The sequence below is a fragment of the Stigmatopora argus genome, chromosome 12 (assembly GCF_051989625.1).
Source record: "Stigmatopora argus isolate UIUO_Sarg chromosome 12, RoL_Sarg_1.0, whole genome shotgun sequence".
In the NCBI taxonomy this organism is placed as follows: domain Eukaryota; kingdom Metazoa; phylum Chordata; class Actinopteri; order Syngnathiformes; family Syngnathidae; genus Stigmatopora; species Stigmatopora argus.
Genome location: NC_135398.1, coordinates 11,242,312 through 11,261,388, shown reverse-complemented (window position 1 = coordinate 11,261,388; position 19,077 = coordinate 11,242,312). Strand labels below are relative to the sequence as shown.

Sequence of the window (19,077 nt, the reverse complement as noted above, 5' to 3'; positions counted from 1 at the left end):
AAAAAAGCCTTACTATACTATGTCGTTTTTGGGGAAAATAGCCTTACTATACTATGTCATTTTTTGGGTAAAAAAGCGTTACTATACTATGTCGTTTTTTAGGGAAAAAACCTTACTATACTATGCTGTTTTTTTTAGGAAAAAAAGGCTTACTATACCATGTCGTTTTTTAGGAAAAAAAGCCTTACTATACTATGTCGTTTTTTAGGGAAAAAACCCTATGTTGTTTTTTAAGAAAAAAAAAGCCTTACTATACTATGTCGTTTTTTATAGGGAAAAAAACCTTTGTATACTAAGTCGTTTTTTGAGAAAAAAAAAGCCTTACTATACTATGTCGTTTTTAGGGAAAAAAAGCCTTACTATACTATGTCGTTTTTTTGGGAAAAAAAAGCCTTACTATATTATGTCGTTTTTTTAGGGAAAAAAGCCTTACTATACTATGTCGTTTTTGGGGAAAATAGCCTTACTATACTATGTCATTTTTTGGGTAAAAAAGCCTTACTATACTATGTCGTTTTTTACGGAAAAAAACCTTACTATACTATGCTGTTTTTTTTTTAGGAAAAAAAGGCTTACTATACCATGTCGTTTTTTAGGAAAAAAAGCCTTACTATACTATGTCGTTTTTAGGGAAAAAACCCTATGTCGTTTTTTAAGAAAAAAAAAGCCTTACTATACTATGTCGTTTTTTATAGGGAAAAAAACCTTTGTATACTATGTCGTTTTTTGAGAAAAAAAAAACTTACTATACTATGTCGTTTTTTAGGAAAAAAAGCCTTACTATACTATGTCGTTTTTTAGGGAAAAAAAGCCTTACTATACCATGTCGTTTTTAAGGAAAAAAGACTTACTATACAGTGCGTGGTTGTCCGTCTCCTTGTACCCTAAGATCGTCTGGCCACCGATTCAGGATGTCCCCCGCCTCTGGCCTGGAGACAAATGGGATTGGCTCCAGCATCCCCCGCTACCCTAATGAGGATAAAGCAGTTCAGAAAATGAGATGAGGCTTACTATACATGGTCATTTTTTTTAAAAGCCTGACTATACTATGTCTTTTTTTAGGGAAAAAAACTTACTATACTATGCTGTTTTTTTTAGGAAAAAAAGGCTTACTATACCATGTCGTTTTTTTTTAGGAAAAAAAGCCTTACCATACTATGTCGTTTTTTAGGGAAAAAACCCTTTGTATACTATGTCGTTTTTTAAGAAAAAAAAGCCTTACTATACTATGTCGTTTTTTAGGGAAAAAAAGCCTTACTATACTATGTCGTTTTTTTAGGAAAAAAAGCCTTACTATACTATGTCGTTTTTTTAAGAAAAAAAGCCTTACTATACTATGTCGTTTTTTTAGGAAAAAAAGCCTATGTCGTTTTTGAGGGAAAAAAGTCTTACTATACTATGTCGTTTTTTTAAGAAAAAAAGCCTTACTATACTATGTCGTTTTTTAAGAAAAAAAAAGCCTTACTATACTATGTCGTTTTTTAGGGAAAAAAGCCTTTGTATACTATGTCGTTTTTTGAGAAAAAAAACCCTTACTATACTATGTCGTTTTTTAAAGAAAAAAAGCCTTACTATACTATGTCGTTTTTTAAAGAAAAAAAGCCTTACTATAACTATGTTGTTTTTAAGGAAAAAAGACTTACTATACAGTGTGTGTGGTTGTCCATCTCCTTGTAACCTAAGATCGGCTGGCCACCGATTCAGGATGTCCGCCGCCTCTGGCCTGGAGACAAATGGGATTGGCTCCAGCATCCCCCGCTACTATAATGAGGATAAAGCAGTTCAGAAAATGAGATAAGGCTTCCTATACATGGTCATTTTTTTAAAGCCTTACTATACTATGTCGTTTTTTTAGGGAAAAAAGCCTTTCTATACTATGTTGTTTTTTAAGAAGAAAAGAAACCTTACTATATTATGTCGTTTTTTAAGAAAAAAAGCCTTACTATACTATGTCGTTTTTTTAAGAAAAAAAGCCTTATTATACTATGTCGTTTTTTTAGGGAAAAAAGCCTTACTATACTATGTCGTTTTTTTAGGAGAAAAAGCCTTACTATACTATGTTGTTTTTTAGGGAAAAAAGCATTACTATACTATGTCATTTTTTAAGAAAAAAAAAACCCTTACTATATTATGTCATTTTTAGGGAAAAAACCTTACTATACTATGTCATTTTTTTTAGGAAAAAAAGCCTTACTATATTATGTCGTTTTTAAAGAAAATAAGCCTTACTATACTATGTCGTCTTTAAAGAAAAAAGCCTATACTATGTCGTTTTTTAAGAAAAAAGCCTTACTATACTATGTCGTTTTTTACGAAAAAAAGCCTTACAATACTATGTCGTTTTTTAGGAAAAAAAGCCTTACTATACTATGTCGTTTTTTAAAGGAAAAAAGCCATACTATACTATGTCGTTTTTTTGGGGGAAAAGCCATACTATACTATGTCGGTTTTCAGGGAAAAAGCCTTCCTCTACTATGTCGTTTTTCAAGAAAAAAAGCCATGCTATACTATGTCGTTTTTTTAGGGGGAAAAAGCCTTACTACACTATGTCGTTTTTTAAGAAAAAAAGCCTTACTATACATGGTCTTTTTTAAACAAAAAAGCCTTACTATACATGGTCATTTTTTAAGAAAAAAGCCTTACTATACATGGTCTTTTTTGTAAATAAAAAGCCTTACTATACTATGTCCTTTTAAAGACAAAAAAGCCTTACTATACTGTGTCGTTTTTAAAGAAAATAAGCCTTACTATACTATGTCGTCTTTAAAGAAAAAAGCCTATACTATGTTGTTTTTTAAGAAAAAAGCCTTACTATACTATGTCGTTTTTTACGAAAAAAAAGCATTACTATACTATGTCATTTTTTAAGAAAAAAAAACCCTTACTATATTATGTCATTTTTAGGGAAAAAACCTTACTATACTATGTCGATTTTAGGGAAAAAAAGCCTTACTATACTATGTCGTTTTTTGGGGAAAAAAAAGCCTTACTATATTATGTCGTTTTTTTAGGGAAAAAAGCCTTACTATACTATGTCGTTTTTGGGGAAAATAGCCTTACTATACTATGTCATTTTTTGGGTAAAAAAGCCTTACTATACTATGTCGTTTTTTAGGGAAAAAACCTTACTATACTATGCTGTTTTTTTTTTAGGAAAAAAAGGCTTACTATACCATGTCGTTTTTTAGGAAAAAAAGCCTTACTATACTATGTCGTTTTTTAGGGAAAAAACCCTATGTCGTTTTTTAAGAAAAAAAAAGCCTTACTATACTATGTCGTTTTTTATAGGGAAAAAAACCTTTGTATACTATGTCGTTTTTTGAGAAAAAAAAAGCCTTACTATACTATGTCGTTTTTAGGGAAAAAAAGCCTTACTATACTATGTCGTTTTTTGGGGAAAAAAAAGCCTTACTATATTATGTCGTTTTTTTGGGGAAAAAAGCCTTACTATACTATGTCGTTTTTGGGGAAAATAGCCTTACTATACTATGTCATTTTTGGGGTAAAAAAGCCTTACTATACTATGTCGTTTTTTACGGAAAAAACCTTACTATACTATGCTGTTTTTTTTTAGGAAAAAAAGGCTTACTATACCATGTCGTTTTTTAGGAAAAAAAGCCTTACTATACTATGTCGTTTTTTAGGGAAAAAACCCTATGTCGTTTTTTAAGAAAAAAAAAGCCTTACTATACTATGTCGTTTTTTTATAGGGAAAAAAACCTTTGTATACTATGTCGTTTTTTGAGAAAAAAAAAACTTACTATACTATGTCGTTTTTTAGGAAAAAAAGCCTTACTATACTATGTCGTTTTTTAGGGGAAAAAAGCCATGTCGTTTTTAAGGAAAAAAGACTTACTATACAGTGCGTGGTTGTCCGTCTCCTTGTACCCTAAGATCGTCTGGCCACCGATTCAGGATGTCCCCCGCCTCTGGCCTGGAGACAAATGGGATTGGCTCCAGCATCCCCCGCTACCCTAATGAGGATAAAGCAGTTCAGAAAATGAGATGAGGCTTACTATACATGGTCTTTTTTTTTTAAAGCCTGACTATACTATGTCTTTTTTTAGGGAAAAAAACTTACTATACTATGCTGTTTTTTTTTTAGGAAAAAAAGGCTTACTATACCATGTCGTTTTTTTTAGGAAAAAAAGCCTTACCATACTATGTCGTTTTTTAGGGAAAAAACCCTTTGTATACTATGTTGTTTTTTGAGAAAAAAAAACCTTACTATACTATGTCGTTTTTTTAGGAAAAAAAGCCTTACTATACTATGTCGTTTTTTGGGGAAAATAGCCTTACTATACTATGTCATTTTTGGGGGAAAAAAGCCTTACTATACTATGTCGTTTTTTAGGGAAAAAAAGCCTTACTATACTATGTCGTTTTTTTAGGAAAAAAAGCCTTACTATACTATGTCGTTTTTTTAAGAAAAAAAGCCTTACTATACTATGTCGTTTTTTTAGAAAAAAAAGCCTTACTATACTATGTCGTTTTTTGGGGAAAATAGCTTTACTATACTATCTCATTTTTTGGGGAAAAAGCCTTACTATACTATGTCGTTTTTTAGGGAAAAAAAGCCTTACTATACTATGTCGTTTTTTTAGGAAAAAAAGCCTATGTCGTTTTTGAGGGAAAAAAGCCTTACTATACTATGTCGTTTTTTTTAAGAAAAAAAGCCTTACTATACTATGTCGTTTTTTAAGAAAAAAAAGCCTTACTATACTATGTCGTTTTTTAGGGAAAAAAGCCTTTGTATACTATGTCGTTTTTTGAGAAAAAAAACCCTTACTATACTATGTCGTTTTTTAAAGAAAAAAAGCCTTACTATACTATGTCGTTTTTTAAAGAAAAAAAGCCTTACTATAACTATGTTGTTTTTAAGGAAAAAAGACTTACTATACAGTGTGTGTGGTTGTCCATCTCCTTGTAACCTAAGATCGGCTGGCCACCGATTCAGGATGTCCGCCGCCTCTGGCCTGGAGACAAATGGGATTGGCTCCAGCATCCCCCGCTACCATAATGAGGATAAAGCAGTTCAGAAAATGAGATAAGGCTTACTATACATGGTCATTTTTTTTAAAGCCTTACTATACTATGTCGTTTTTTTTAGGGAAAAAAGCCTTACTATACTATGTTGTTTTTTAAGAAGAAAAGAAACCTTACTATATTATGTCGTTTTTTAAGAAAAAAAGCCTTACTATACTATGTCGTTTTTTTAAGAAAAAAAGCCTTATTATACTATGTCGTTTTTTTAGGGAAAAAAGCCTTACTATACTATGTCGTTTTTTTAGGAAAAAAAGCCTTACTATACTATGTTGTTTTTTAGGGAAAAAAGCATTACTATACTATGTCATTTTTTAAGAAAAAAAAAACCCATACTATATTATGTCATTTTTAGGGAAAAAACCTTACTATACTATGTCATTTTTTTAGGGAAAAAAAGCCTTACTATATTATGTCCTTTTTAAAGAAAATAAGCCTTACTATACTATGTCGTCTTTAAAGAAAAAAGCCTATACTATGTCGTTTTTCAAGAAAAAAGCCTTACTATACTATGTCGTTTTTTACGAAAAAAAAGCCTTACAATACTATGTCTTTTTTAGGAAAAAAAGCCTTACTATACTATGTCGTTTTTTTAAAGGAAAAAAGCCATACTATACTATGTCGTTTTTTAGGGGGAAAAGCCTTCCTCTACTATGTCGTTTTTCAAGAAAAAAAGCCATGCTATACTATGTCGTTTTTTTTAGGGGGAAAAAGCCATACTATACTATGTCGTTTTTTTAGGAAAAAAAGCCTTACTATACTATGTCGTTTTTTAAGAAAAAAAGCCTTACTATACATGGTCTTTTTTAAACAAAAAAGCCTTACTATACATGGTCATTTTTTAAGAAAAAAGCCTTACTATACATGGTCTTTTTTGTAAATAAAAAGCCTTACTATACTATGTCGTTTTAAAGACAAAAAAGCCTTACTATACTGTGTCGTTTTTAAAGAAAATAAGCCTTACTATACTATGTCGTCTTTAAAGAAAAAAGCCTATACTATGTTGTTTTTTAAGAAAAAAGCCTTAATATACTATGTCGTTTTTTACGAAAAAAAGCCTTACAATACTATGTCGTTTTTTTTTTAAGAAAAAAGCCTTACAATACTATGTCATTTTTAAAGAAAAAAAGCCTTACTATACTATGTCGTCTTTTAAGAAAAACGCTTTACTGTACATGGTCGTTTTTTAAAAATAAAAAAGCCTTACTATACATGGTCATTTTTTAATAAAAACCCTTAATATACATGGTCATTTTTAAAGAAAAAAGCCTGACTATATATACATAGTATTTATTTTTTAAACAAATAAAAGCTTTACTTTACATAGACCACTTTTTTAAAAAGAAAAAGCCTTACGATGTCCAGCCATTCAAGTCATTTTGCATGCCAGCTTTACGTTTGTACCAAATCTCGGGGTATTCTTTGTTCAGTTATGAAGCACGTCTAATAAGATGAATTAATATTTGACATTATCGTCGACAAGGAAAAAGAGTGTCGCCAAACTTTTGTCAAAACATATACAGACGCTCCCCTACTTACGAACGCAATTGGTTCCGAGCTGGTTCATAAATTGAATTTGTTTGTAAGTTGATTCAGTGCTATATTTTGTATTATAATTTATGTTTAAGGCCGATATAAGTATATTGAAGGTTTATATAAGTGCATTTGTATGTTTAAGGCTTGTATAAGTAACACGCATTGGTTTGAACTGAAAAAAAAAAACATTTAATAAAATGGAGAGAATATGTACAGTACTGTAGAGAGAGAGAGATTTATGTATTAGAAACTGGCCAAAAAAAGCGACCTAATGACGATTGCACAGTTTTCTTCTTTTTTTCATCATAAATTATGCGGTAGCACTGTATGCATCATTCAATTGATTTGCAAACTTTGTGCAACGTTCAATATTTGGGTCCTGCTGCTCGATCTTTCTGTTTATAAATGGTACTGACGGTCGAACGATTCAATGCCCGTGAAACGCTTACCACTCTCACGCGCATCAAGCTTCGTTATTATTGCCACTCGTTTCAGAAGAAATGGCTTGCCTCTTCCTTGCAACTCCCTCAATAGAAGCCTTTAGCTTTTTACCAACCATATTCAATATTGGATGCATGAGATATTTAATGATACAAATGAAAAAGGTTCTTTGCACACTGGAGATACATTCACGCACTTCCGCATTGCAACGAAGAAGAAGGTAGATGCTGGGTGAGCTGAGCTCTCACAGCGCCAGGCGTCGGTATTAGTGGCGGAAAGAAGTACTACTCCGAAAAAGGCGTGAAATACAAAATTGGACTTGCGAACATTTTTGGACTTAAACGCAATTTGCAGACATGTTCTTATGTACCGTTGTTCGTAAGTTGAATGTTTGTAAGTAGGGGAGCGTCTGTACTGTTGAACGCAGGCAAGAAATATGAAGAAAATAACGGTGTGCGTGTACAAGAGGAAGGGAGGGTGGGTCCTTATAAAACAGGGGGTAACGTGTGGTGGGGTGGGGGGGACGTTGTTGCTTCGCCGGCGCCTTGATGACGCTGCTAGTCATATCGGACGACATTTGGCCGACCAAACCATCTATGTCGCCGCTTCTTCCTTCTCCCGCAGCGGCAGAAAGCCGACGCCGAAGCGGCTGAAGATGCTCCGGGGGACGACGGCGTGACATTCGGCAAGACCTCGCTGTTGATCGGATTTGGTTTAGGATGAGCGATGTGATTTACAGGTAGGCGGTTTACGGAGACGCGGGATGGTGCGGGGGTGGGGTTCAGGTGAACAAAAGGGTTTACTACATACAGGAAAGGAAAAAAAAAAGCCCCCCATTCCCTCACCCCTCTTATTGCATTCGCCATCTAAGTGCATCGTTTGCAGGCTCCTGACGTCACGCGCGTGCGGTCAAAAATGCAGCCCTTGCGGTACTCGGAAGTCCAACTCACCGTGGACGTGGTCGAGACCATTGCAGTCATATTTCCGAGACGGTTCATTGACACACTTGTGCAGCCCCCCACCCTCCCACCATCGCCGCATTTTTATATGGATTCATGTGCCTCATTTTTTACACCTTCTGCTTGAAATCTAAAATTGATTCACTGATGACCATCTAGGGTGGCCCGGTGTTTGAGTGGAGTGATTGAGTGGTTAGCATGTCGGCCTCACAGCCCTGGGGTTCTGGGTTCAAGTCCAGGTCGGTCCACCTGTGTGGAGTTTGCATGTTCTCCCCAGGCCTGCGTGGGTTTTCTCCAGGTACTCTGGTTTCCTCCCACATTCCAAAAACATGCATGGTAGGCTGATTGGACTAAATTGCCGCTAGGTATGGGTGTGAGTGGGCACGACTCGTACGGTGTTTGTAAGGTTTTTTGGGGGGTTTGTAAGGGGAATCATAATCATTTATAAGGGCACTTATCGGCAGAGGTTGACAGGTATGATATATATATATATATATATATATATATATATATATATATATATATATATGTGTGTGTGTGTGTGTGTGTGTGTGTGTGTGTGTGTGTGTGTGTGTGTGTGTGTGTGTGTGTGTGTATAAATATATATATATACACGTATATACGTATATATAAATATTTGAGAAGAGATAATTTGTAAATTGATTTAAGGATTAGTATGTTAAATGGTATCAAATTTAAACGTTGCTCTAAATATTTAAAAAGAAACCGTTCACAAGAAAGTTCTCAAGTTGACACTTGAGAACAGCTCTTAAGAAAAAGTTCTGGAATAAAAAATCAATGTGTTGTAGTTTAATTTGAGTCCAACATCACTGTAATTTATAAATGCACTGTTGTGGACTTAAAACAGGTATAGTTTCAACATTTAATTCATTTAATCTGCTCGTGTCACACACTTTGAGACCGATGTAATCAAGGATGTTTGTGTGGTACTATTAGAAAATAAGTGTATACTTTGGATAGTCAAAGTTTTGGCTTTGAATCCCAGCTCTGAAATGCTCATGTTTGCCTAGATTTTTCTTCCAGTACTAAGTATTTCCCACCAGTTATAGCAGCAAGATGAAGTTCAAACAGCTTGGACGTCTATCACTGTCAATGGCAGCCAAAGAGTTAATATGGATTAGGAGTTTGTGGATGGGGCTGAGCTGCTTACAAACACACACACCATATGTTTTGAACCTTACCGCCCTACACTCTGGCTTTGGGGGCGACCATTTGGTTGGCTTAGCAAGGAAATGTAGGGCACGGGTTACATTTGAAAACGCCTCTTGGTGAGTTGTTAGTTTGACCCGGACGACATGCGTACTGTGAGGTTGGGCTTTTTTTTTCATTAAAGTGACTTGCACTAACGACGTGATGTTGACCTGCAGGTGAAATCCGAGGAGAGTGACATGATTCCAAAGTCAGGAAAATCTCCGGCGGACTCTCGGAAAAGTGTGGCGGGGATCCAAGAGTTTGCGGCACTCGCCAGATCTTCACTCAATGGTAAAAAAAACCCTCACTTTTTCCCTTTTAGTTACAGAAATGTACAGGTAGCCCAATAAAAAAAAATCAGTTTGAATATACTCTGAAAATATTTTCTGATTATTTATATTGAGTAAATTTTGAGTGTCATTTAGGAAAATAACAATTGATTCTACATGTCTCCATTCTTTTGGAATCAGCAAGGACCCAAATGCAGGGAGGCAATCAAGGATGTGGAAGTGGGGTGCTCCAACAAAAACTTTAATAACTAAGATAGGATCTTAAATAACAATAACAAGAACTCAAATAACAAAACCAAACTTGACGGGAGCAACGTAGAACAACACAATGTAAAGCAGACGATCTGACAAAGACTCACAACACACAGGGTTTAAATAGATATACAGGGGTTGATTACAAAATACACACACCTGATCACACAAGTGAAAGGAAACCATGAGGGACACAATAGGCGAAACGCATACAAAATCATACGGAGAGCACACACAAGGGGAACACCCACACATACATCCCAAAACCCCAACTATACATAACAAGAATAGTAAACTCCCAATTTTTAAAGGTATATTGCTGCCATCTGCTGGTTGTTGATCATCAATACAGTTGATTCCAAGTATGGGTCCATGTTGATCATCAATACAGTTGATTCCAAGTATGGGTCCATGTTGATCATCAATACAGTTGATTCCAAGTATGGGTCCATGTTGATCATCAATACAGTTGATTCCAAGTATGGGTCCATGTGTTATTCAGTGGAACTGGTTTGTAATGTGCATGTAGGCATCTCTCAAGCAGTGAGGGACCATGTGACCAAGCCCACCTCACTGGCCCAGGGCCGGGTGGCCCACCTCATCGAATGGAAAGGCTGGCCCAAACCTGTGGAACCCCCCCATGCCGCCCACTTCAGCTCCTACTGCCGCCTAAGTGAAGGCGAGAAGGAGGCACGCTTTGCTGCTGGTATGATTATTATTATTATAATTCTCATTGTTAGTATTTCTACTGTTAAGAGTTAGGAGCAATTATTATGAAAAAAAAAAACTCAAACATTAATGCCAAATGATCAAACAATCCTAACCCGAACCCTAAACCTAACCTTAAACCTAACCCTAAACCTAACCCTAAACCTAACCCTAAACCTAACCCTAACCCTAAACCTAACCCTAAACCTAACCCTAAACCTAACCCTAAACCTAACCCTAACCCTAAACCTAACCCTAAACCTAACCCTAAACCTAACCCTAAACCTAACCCTAAACCTAACCCTAAACCTAACCCTAAACCTAACCCTAAACCTAACCCTAAACCTAAACCTAACCCTAAACCTAACCCTAACCCTAACCCTAACCCTAAACCTAAACCTCACCCTAACCCTAAACCTAAACCTAAACCTAACCCTAAACCTAACCCTAACCCTAACCCTAAACCTAAACCTAAACCTAACCCTAAACCTAACCTTAAACCTAACCCTAAACCTAACCCTAAACCTAACCCTAACCCTAAACCTAAACCTAACCCTAAACCTAACCCTAACCCTAACCCTAACCCTAAACCTAAACCTAAACCTAAACCTAAACCTAACCCTAAACCTAACCCTAAACCTAACCCTAACCCTAAACCTAACCCTAACCCTAAACCTAAACCTAACCCTAACTCTAACCCTAACTCTAACTCTAACCCTAACCCTAACTCTAACCCTAACTCTAACCCTAACTCTAACCCTAACTCTAACCCTAACTCTAACCCTAACTCTAACCCTAACTCTAACCCTAACTCTAACCCAAACCCTAACTCTAACCCTAACTCTAACCCTAACCCTAACTCTAACCCTAACTCTAACGCTAACCCTAACTCTAACCCTAAACCTAATACAGCGTGGTAAAGACAACCTTACGGTTAGGGAAGCAAAACAAAAAACAAAATATATATATATATATATATATGATTTGATTGATTGATTTGGATGTATATATATATGCATGTGTATATATATATATATATATATATATGCATGTATATATATATATATATAGTTAATCATATATACATATATATAAATATATATATTATATATATCAAATCAATCAATCAAATCATATATATATTTTTTTTTGTTTGTTTTCCATGCTTCCCTAACCGTAAGGTTGTCTTTACCGCGTGTGCATGTATATGTATATATATAGATAATCATATATACATATATATATAAATATATATATAATATATATAATATATATATATAATATATATATATATATATATATATATATATATATATATATATATATATATATATATATATATATATATATATACATATATTTATATGTGTATGTATGTATATATGTATGTGCATATATATATGTATATGTGTAAGCGTGGTAAAGACACCCTAACGGTTATGGAGACATGGAAAACAGACTGGATAGGGGCTCTCGAGGACCGGACTTGGCCACCCCTGGTTTAGTTGGTAGGACTGTGGTATGAATGAATTTACATATATAATACTGCTCTATTTACAAAAAAAATCCAAGTCACAAAACTAGTTATGGAGCCAATTAATTTCATTGGTTGAGGTCCCATTGTATTGGGCTATCTTGAATGCTCAGTAAAGGTAGCCTCTACTTGTTGTGTTTGTTTGCGCTCATGCACGTGCACTCTCTTACAAAATCGGCTTTTGCGGCAGCATCATCTGGCACCTCTGACCTTCTGTCAAGATCCTAATCCCACCAAAGCCTTTGGAGTGCTGCGGTCGATCTCGGTGGTGAGCAGATGGCGGCCGTGCTTCCTCAGAGAAACACGTGTTGATTGGCTGTGACGCGTCCTCGTCCCTGTCTAGGAAAAAGCCTCTGGGCGCTTATCTCAAATCAAAACACTTGATGGACTTCCACCAGTCCTTACTGAGTCAAGGCGCTTATTTCATTTGGAGAAAAAAAACACGAAGAGCCGCCAGCAAGCAATAGACTAGAATCTGTCAAATGGCTTCAAATACGTTTGAAAGGATTTAAATTTTGAGATGTAGCAAGAATAAATGATTATTAACACGCCTCAATGTAGTTTAATAATGTATTTTATTGCTAATAAACCATCCAACCCATCATTGACCATGAACATTTGGTGAATATTCACACACAAATGCTTTCTACGGCTCTCTTCTTCCGCTTTCATATATTACTGTCATTTCTTTGTGAAGCGCAATAAGAAACAATAGAAAAATCAAGAAAATAATGGACATCTTGAAAATACAGAAACATGTGGGGTTCATTTAATTGTTTTTTGCCGAATTGCCTAGTCCTCGTCTATAAAGTGTTTTTTCTTTTGCTATGCGCAAGGTGTGGCCGAGCAGTTTGCCATCGCAGAGGCCAAGCTACGAGCGTGGGCATCGGTGGACGAGGATGACCTGGACGAGGACGACTCCAACGACGAGGAGGCCAAGATGTGCTCTCACGCCGACTTCACCCCTCAGAGCACAGCAGGTAGCCCAAAACGTTCATTTCCATATCATCCGCCATCATTCTGACCAAAATCCACCTTTCCATCTCTTCCCATCACCCATCCTTTCAGGTTTTCTGACTATTTACTCCTCCCTCAGACGCCGCCACGTCCCATCTGGCATCTGGAGTTCTGGTCCGGTCTGAACGACTTTCCCAAGCAGAAAACGGTGGCGACGGTGAGGTTTTTGTCCACCACAAACCCGAGGGGAGGCCCGGCCGTTTCGATTCTTGCTACTCTACCTCGCACTCGGAATCGCCCGGCGAGGATGAAGAGGAAGAGGACGACGAGGTGTTCCACGAAGCTCGGCTCTGGAACACCGGCCGCTTCCCGTTGGACCGGGCCTCCTCCGGGGTGGCGTCCCTGGACGAGGAAGACCACGAGAAACAGGACCGGGGCGATGAGAGGAAAGAGTATTTGATGTGATGTGTCGTCCGTGTCTCTGATGACTTCATCTTGTTGCTTTGCCTCGTGTACTTCTTCTCGTCTGTTATCGGGCCACCGGAGAATTGAGAAGAAAGTGGAACGCTGTCGATTTTGTACATTTTTTGGTGTCAGTGTCGCTATGGCGTTGTTTTTTCTATGGGATATTTTGTAGTGTTGTATTTTATCAGGGTTCATGCTGTGTCATGTGGATGTTGATACTGAATGTCCTTGCACATGTCAAAAATATAAAAGTTGACTTTTTCTGGGGAAGCACGTCTCGTCGTTTGTTCTCAGGTTATCAGAGAAAGTAAAACACAAACATACTATGTTATTTTTTCATTTTAAAAAGGAAAATATTTTTGTATTAGAAAAGGAATATTAGTTATTGGATAGATCTCTAGTTCTCATTTAGACCAGTCCAAATAGATTGGTCATCATTGGCACTGAAACATGAGCATTCTCAGCCAGTCATCCCAGTTTAAATGAACTTGACATCTGTTGTCAAAGGTAGGAAAGCTAGGAAAACTATTCAGTTCTGAAGGATTCTAGGAAGATATTGCCAGCCCTCGTTACCTCAGCAGAGCCGGGAACATTGTCGGGGACCCATACCACCCTGGTCACAACCTGTTCCAGCTGCTGCCCTCTGGCAGACGCTACACGTCTCACAAAGTACGGACGAATAGGCTTAAGGACAGTTTTTTTCCCCACAGCCATCAGGACTTTGAACTTGCGGTAGCACGACACAAAATCCCTTCTATGTAATAACTTCGGGGTGAGGTAACATGAAGGACGTTGGGCGGTGATTTGCCTCCTGCTGGCTGACTGAAGATAAGTGAGAAGACAGTGAGAGGTAAGTGATCAGTTTTTTTCTCTTTGTTGGCATCTGCGATGCAAACTTTTTCTGCAGTTGCCGGGATTTGGTTGTGCTCGGGGGGTGATGCGATGTATCCATCACGGCAGAGTGCCAACGAGTCTGAAATTATCACTTATTTGGGCCTTTTGCCGGGAAGGCGCACTTTGTGGAGAGGCACTACCAATTTCGTCATACGCAGCTGGGTATGATGACAATTAGGCTTTTGTCGAGTCAATGATGATGACAAAGCCTATGTCTGATTATTATTCTACGTCTCTCGCCAAAGAGTGATACAGAAAAAAATAAAGAGACAGACAAGATGTTTGTTTCTAAGGTGCTTTTTCTTGAAAGCAAAATCAGTGGTTCGTGTACAAAAACAGATTCTATGTTCTCTGAAAAATAACAATGGCTTGTTTGACTCCGAATACATCTCGGCTCTATTTACACTTGTGTGTGTGTGTTGTTCCGAAGCATGACCAGGCCGTATAAAGGGAATGGACTAAAGACTTATTGCTGAACTAGAAACGCTGCAAAACAGTTAACATGGAACTCTGTGCATATTGTCTCAGAGGCCGAGCACTACGTCACATTCCACGATGCAAACAGAGGTATACGTGGCACACGTTTACAGACACTGAGATGCTCGGATGACAAACAAATATGGCTCGAAAAAGTCCAAGCGGCTCACACTCACATTCGTATTTGACACACAGACTCACAATTTGCTGGATTACAACGCGTGTGCTTTTCCGTTATACGTACATGGCATTCCACGGCAGGCTGGATTAAATATGGATGTTCTTAGTCATATCGTATCATACAATATCACATACTAGTGTGCATGTCGCCATTTGGTTTGTATGGCGAAAAATTGGCAGTTTATAGATATACGGTTGTTAATATATGTTTGATGCCCTTGTAGAAGCCATCGGAAGCTGCCAATTTGAAGCTATTGTTGTATTTACAGTGTGCTTCGGAGACTTCAAGTTCTTTCTCTGTTCAGCCTGGTGGGCCTTTGGAAGCTGCCTTAGTTCTTACTAATAATAGTAGGGGGGAGGGGCTTGAAAGGGGGATAACAGGAAAAACAAATTGTATTAAGGCCACATTGAAAAGAGAGAAAAAATACACAGCTATTAAGACTGGTCTTGCTGGAATGTATAGTAGTAAATTATGAAGGAAAAGTAAAATGCATAACATGAGATTTTAGGTTATAATGTGGTAAATGCCTTAACTTTTTTTGGATTAAAAAAATGAGAGAAAACGTTCAAAGTTATCAATATTGAAATCGAATGATTAGTGATTATAATTTCAAAGTGTCACCTGTTGATTTAAAATAGCAACTCGTAGAATAGAAGAATGAGAAAAAATATTCACAAATAGTCATAGGCATCAAAAGTAAATACAAATACAATTTTCGTGATATAACGACTTTTATCTATTTAATGAGCAACAGTACTAAATATATACCTTTTTTTCCATATGTCAAATAGATCATTTCACTCTCACAGTGTGTTTTTTGTTTCTTTTCAGTGTGGCCACATAAAGAAAAGATTATTTCAAAATAGTAATATTATCACATAAAAGTCACACAAGAGTTGGAACAAGACAGCCCGGGTCAGTTTGCTAAATCCCCTATATACTGAATTACTAGTTAGTTTATTGCGTACCAGGTGATGACTAATCCAACACCAATATATACGAATACTTTACGTACTGTATTATATACTGTAGAATAAAACCTGCTTTACATGAGCCCATTATGGGGAATAGGTAGTTAACAGCTCTGTGCTTTCTTTCATATCTTTGTACAGAATAAGGAAAGATGCATGTGAATATATTTCAAGACGCAGGCTGGTGATAATTCATAATAATTCATCATTCAACATGCATCACCTTCATCACCTTTGGTGTCCGGAAACACATCAGAAACGATGACTTTGGGACAATTGCGTCTTACAATCCATCACCAAGAAATGTAATATTTGAAAACAATCATGTACTTCATTTAAAGCAGGGAAGGGAAAACCTAGTAGGAAAAATATGATGCAATGTAAAAATGTTTACCTGTTTTATATTTCTACTTGTAATATTTCAAGTTGCATACCTGTGAATGTTACAAAAGTTAATCATAGTTGAATCCATTTTAGTGATACAATTGACAATTGGTTACATTGTTATGAAATATATTGGAGTAAAATACATATGCAAATTTGCCCAAAATGGCCAGCGTGCATTTGATTGAATAATTACTATTTTTGTTTCACATTTACATAATGTGTAAAGTAAAAATGCTTATACATTGGACCGACATCAGTTCATTTAATCAGCTTGCTAATTAATTGGGACATCATAACTACAGTCAAAATAAATGCTTAATATATAAATAATTTGGGATTAGACTCAACTAAAGCAACTTTGCTTTCATATTCCTATTATTAAGATTACATGCATTTGTGAGTTAAATATTGTGCGATAAATGTTTCCCATCCCTACTTTAAAGAAAAAATTTCAACGAGGTATTGACGTCCAATCAGATGTTTGAGGTCCTGCAAATCAATATTTGCTGCCCTCTATTGGTCCGGAGTGTAAGTAAGGATAGCATTTGACACGTAATACTGATATGTGGAAATGTGTTGCTGCCACTCCACAAAATGAAGTTCTGTATCGCGTTACACGATAAGTATAGATGAATTACTTTGTAAAAATCATTGTTCAATTTGATAAAAACATAACATGATAAATTTAACAATGATTTCACGATATAATGTCATAAGTTTCATGTTATGACTTGAAAAACTTCACATTTAAATATATACAACACGTGATTAGTTTCACGTTATAACAGGATCAATTCACGTTTTAACCAGTTAGTTTATACAAATGTTTTGTATTTAAATTGCGTAGAATTTTGGCGTCCGTTTTGTTCCTGGAGGAATTTTGAACTGGGCTCCTGCGAAGAAATTCTAACCAATAAGAAGGTGCCTTTCAGCCATTAGCAATACAGGAAAAGACAAATTTAAATGGATCGCAAAGTTAACTGTAAACTGAACTTTTTTTTTTACATTACGGTAACAATACACTTTAATTGGGCAAACATATATTTGGACTCGTTGCTTATTCAAACAGCATGAAAAAATGATCAAATGGCCACTATAAAGACCGCGGCTTAAACAAGGCATTGTTGAAATGGAAGAGGTAAGTATACAAATGAAACGTCAACATTCGTCACTCTGATTGGTCATCAGTGATTGGTTTCACCGCCTCTTGTTCTGATTGGTCATCACCCAGGGGGGGACTGGTGCTTACTTGCGCCGCTTGGTCCGGCTCCGAAGTTTGGTCCAGCGGTGGCTCGTAGTCACAAACTAGCTCAGACTCCTCAGTGTGGGAGGGGCTGCAGTCAAAGGTGAACTCTGATTGGTCCTCGGTGAATGAGGGGCTCTCCTGAAGGTCAGACAAAGGGTGTGACAACAGTCCCGGGCCGGCTCCAATGCTCGACCCGGTTCGTTCCGACACGTCTACAGGCATCTCTTGATAGCCCGCGTCCGGCCGGTCGTCCGTCTGCTCCGGGGGATTCGGTTCCCGTGGCAACGAGAGCCCCCGGTGGCGAATGCACAGCTTGTGCATCTCCGTTACTTCGGATATGCTGCTGCTGTTTCCGCTGTCACGGAAACTGGCCAATGGGGGGCGCACCTTCACCCCGGTCACCGTCACCGACCCTTCGATGGCCTTACGCAGCTGCGGCGGGGGCGGGTCATTAGTCACAAAACCACACGGTGAATAGTGCACACATGAAACAATTATTTCATGAGATTATACAATGTTCTTACCACATGCACACAAAATCACTGTAAAAAATAAAACTTCCTATGAGTCATGCTCACTGAAGGTTAGTTATTATTATATTGTCTCATTATTAACCCATGTTCTGTCATATGTTGACAGCAATTTTTCATCCACAATCAGCTGGGAAAACAATCAAGGCCAAAACATCGCAAGAACCTTTTTCGCATTGCCAAATTTGTGGTCAGGGTAAACACAAACCTCTTTGAGGGAGACAACGCCGACCAGACGGCCCATGCTGGTCACGTAGGCATGATCCAAACCCAGCAGGGAGAAGATCGTGTGTGTCTGCGTTGATATAAAAATAACATTAACAAGCTGAGTCATGAGATTAGAAAGTCTTGGCTAAAGTCACCTTATGCAGTGAGGTTTGTTCCACAAGCTGAAATGGAGCTGGGTCAATCTTGGAGTTCTTAAAATCCAGCGGCTCGTCCAGCTGCTGTTCCTCCCACTCTGTAATCTAAACCCAGAGATGACATCATACTAATTCATTTACTTCATTCATTCATTTTCCGTATCCTCATAAGGCGGGGACAGTAGGCAGGGGGCACCCTGAATTTGTTGCCAGCCAATTGCAGGTCACAAGGAGACGGACAACCATTCGCACTCACACAAAAGGACGATTTAGAGCAGGGGTGCTCACATTTTTGCTTCAAGATCTACTTTTCAAGAAGCCACCTTCCCGTGATATTCCTTGTTCAAGGAGCCAACCACCGAGGGGGGCGTGACCGGACGTTTCGTCGAAAGACGTTTGGTCCCCGGACGTTTGGTCGACCGGACGTTTGGTCGACCGGACGTTTGGTCGACCGGACGTTTGGTCGACCGGACGTTTGGTCGACCGGACGTTTCGTAGAACGGACGTTTGGTAGAACGGACGTTTGGTAGAACAGACATTTGGTCGCCGGGTTTGCTCGCTGTCAAATTATGACAGAGAGTTGACTGTTGATATTTTGATATTAGATATTTAGATATGAAACTTACTCTCTC

General features: G+C 37.4%; 2 protein-coding genes and 1 long non-coding RNA gene across 13 annotated transcripts in view; 1 reads left to right on the top strand and 2 right to left on the bottom strand.

Moving 5' to 3' along the window:
* Positions 1-828: 828 nt before the first annotated feature.
* LOC144086325 (uncharacterized) lies at positions 829-8,014 on the bottom strand. 3 transcript variants are annotated; one of them, XR_013304410.1, is made up of 4 exons: positions 7,971-8,014; positions 4,897-5,011; positions 3,857-3,974; positions 829-969 (listed from the first exon to the last, which is right to left on the bottom strand). It is a non-coding gene; the product is annotated as an uncharacterized LOC144086325 (long non-coding RNA). The 3 variants fall into 3 exon arrangements; XR_013304409.1 differs by lacking the exon at positions 7,971-8,014 and adding an exon at positions 7,029-7,228; XR_013304411.1 differs by lacking the exon at positions 7,971-8,014 and adding an exon at positions 7,029-7,228 and having other exon boundaries at positions 3,857-3,969.
* On the top strand, positions 7,546-13,667 carry fam131aa (family with sequence similarity 131 member Aa). Of its 2 annotated transcripts, none has more exons than XM_077616234.1 (5): positions 7,546-7,759; positions 9,368-9,482; positions 10,263-10,439; positions 12,812-12,955; positions 13,072-13,667. In XM_077616234.1, exons 2-5 carry the CDS (start codon positions 9,389-9,391, stop codon positions 13,395-13,397), a joined length of 741 nt encoding a protein of 246 aa, XP_077472360.1. In that variant the 5' UTR covers positions 7,546-7,759; positions 9,368-9,388; the 3' UTR covers positions 13,398-13,667. The 2 variants fall into 2 exon arrangements, with proteins under 2 accessions (XP_077472360.1, XP_077472362.1); XM_077616236.1 differs by lacking the exon at positions 7,546-7,759 and adding an exon at positions 9,160-9,268.
* A 3,020-nt stretch (positions 13,668-16,687) lies between these two features.
* The window catches only part of clcn2a (chloride channel, voltage-sensitive 2a), a 43,841-nt gene continuing 41,451 nt past the window's right edge, over positions 16,688-19,077 (bottom strand). For all 8 annotated transcript variants that reach the window (XM_077615298.1, XM_077615296.1, XM_077615297.1 and 5 more), the window contains 3 exons: positions 18,446-18,550; positions 18,292-18,378; positions 16,688-17,985 (listed from right to left, as the gene is read on the bottom strand). In XM_077615298.1, the coding sequence (XP_077471424.1) occupies positions 17,476-17,985; positions 18,292-18,378; positions 18,446-18,550 (702 nt within the window). In that variant the 3' untranslated portion in view covers positions 16,688-17,475. The remainder of the gene's footprint in view (positions 17,986-18,291; positions 18,379-18,445; positions 18,551-19,077) is intronic.

Excerpts from the sequence above, each read along its gene's own strand:
- fam131aa (XM_077616234.1), top strand. The coding sequence starts at position 9,389 with ATGATTCCAAAGTCAGGAAAATCTCCGGCGGACTCTCGGAAAAGTGTG. Across the intron at positions 9,483-10,262 it reads CGCCAGATCTTCACTCAATG|GCATCTCTCAAGCAGTGAGG; the intron begins GTAAAAAAAACC and ends ATGTGCATGTAG. Across the intron at positions 12,956-13,071 it reads CACCCCTCAGAGCACAGCAG|ACGCCGCCACGTCCCATCTG; the intron begins GTAGCCCAAAAC and ends CTCCTCCCTCAG.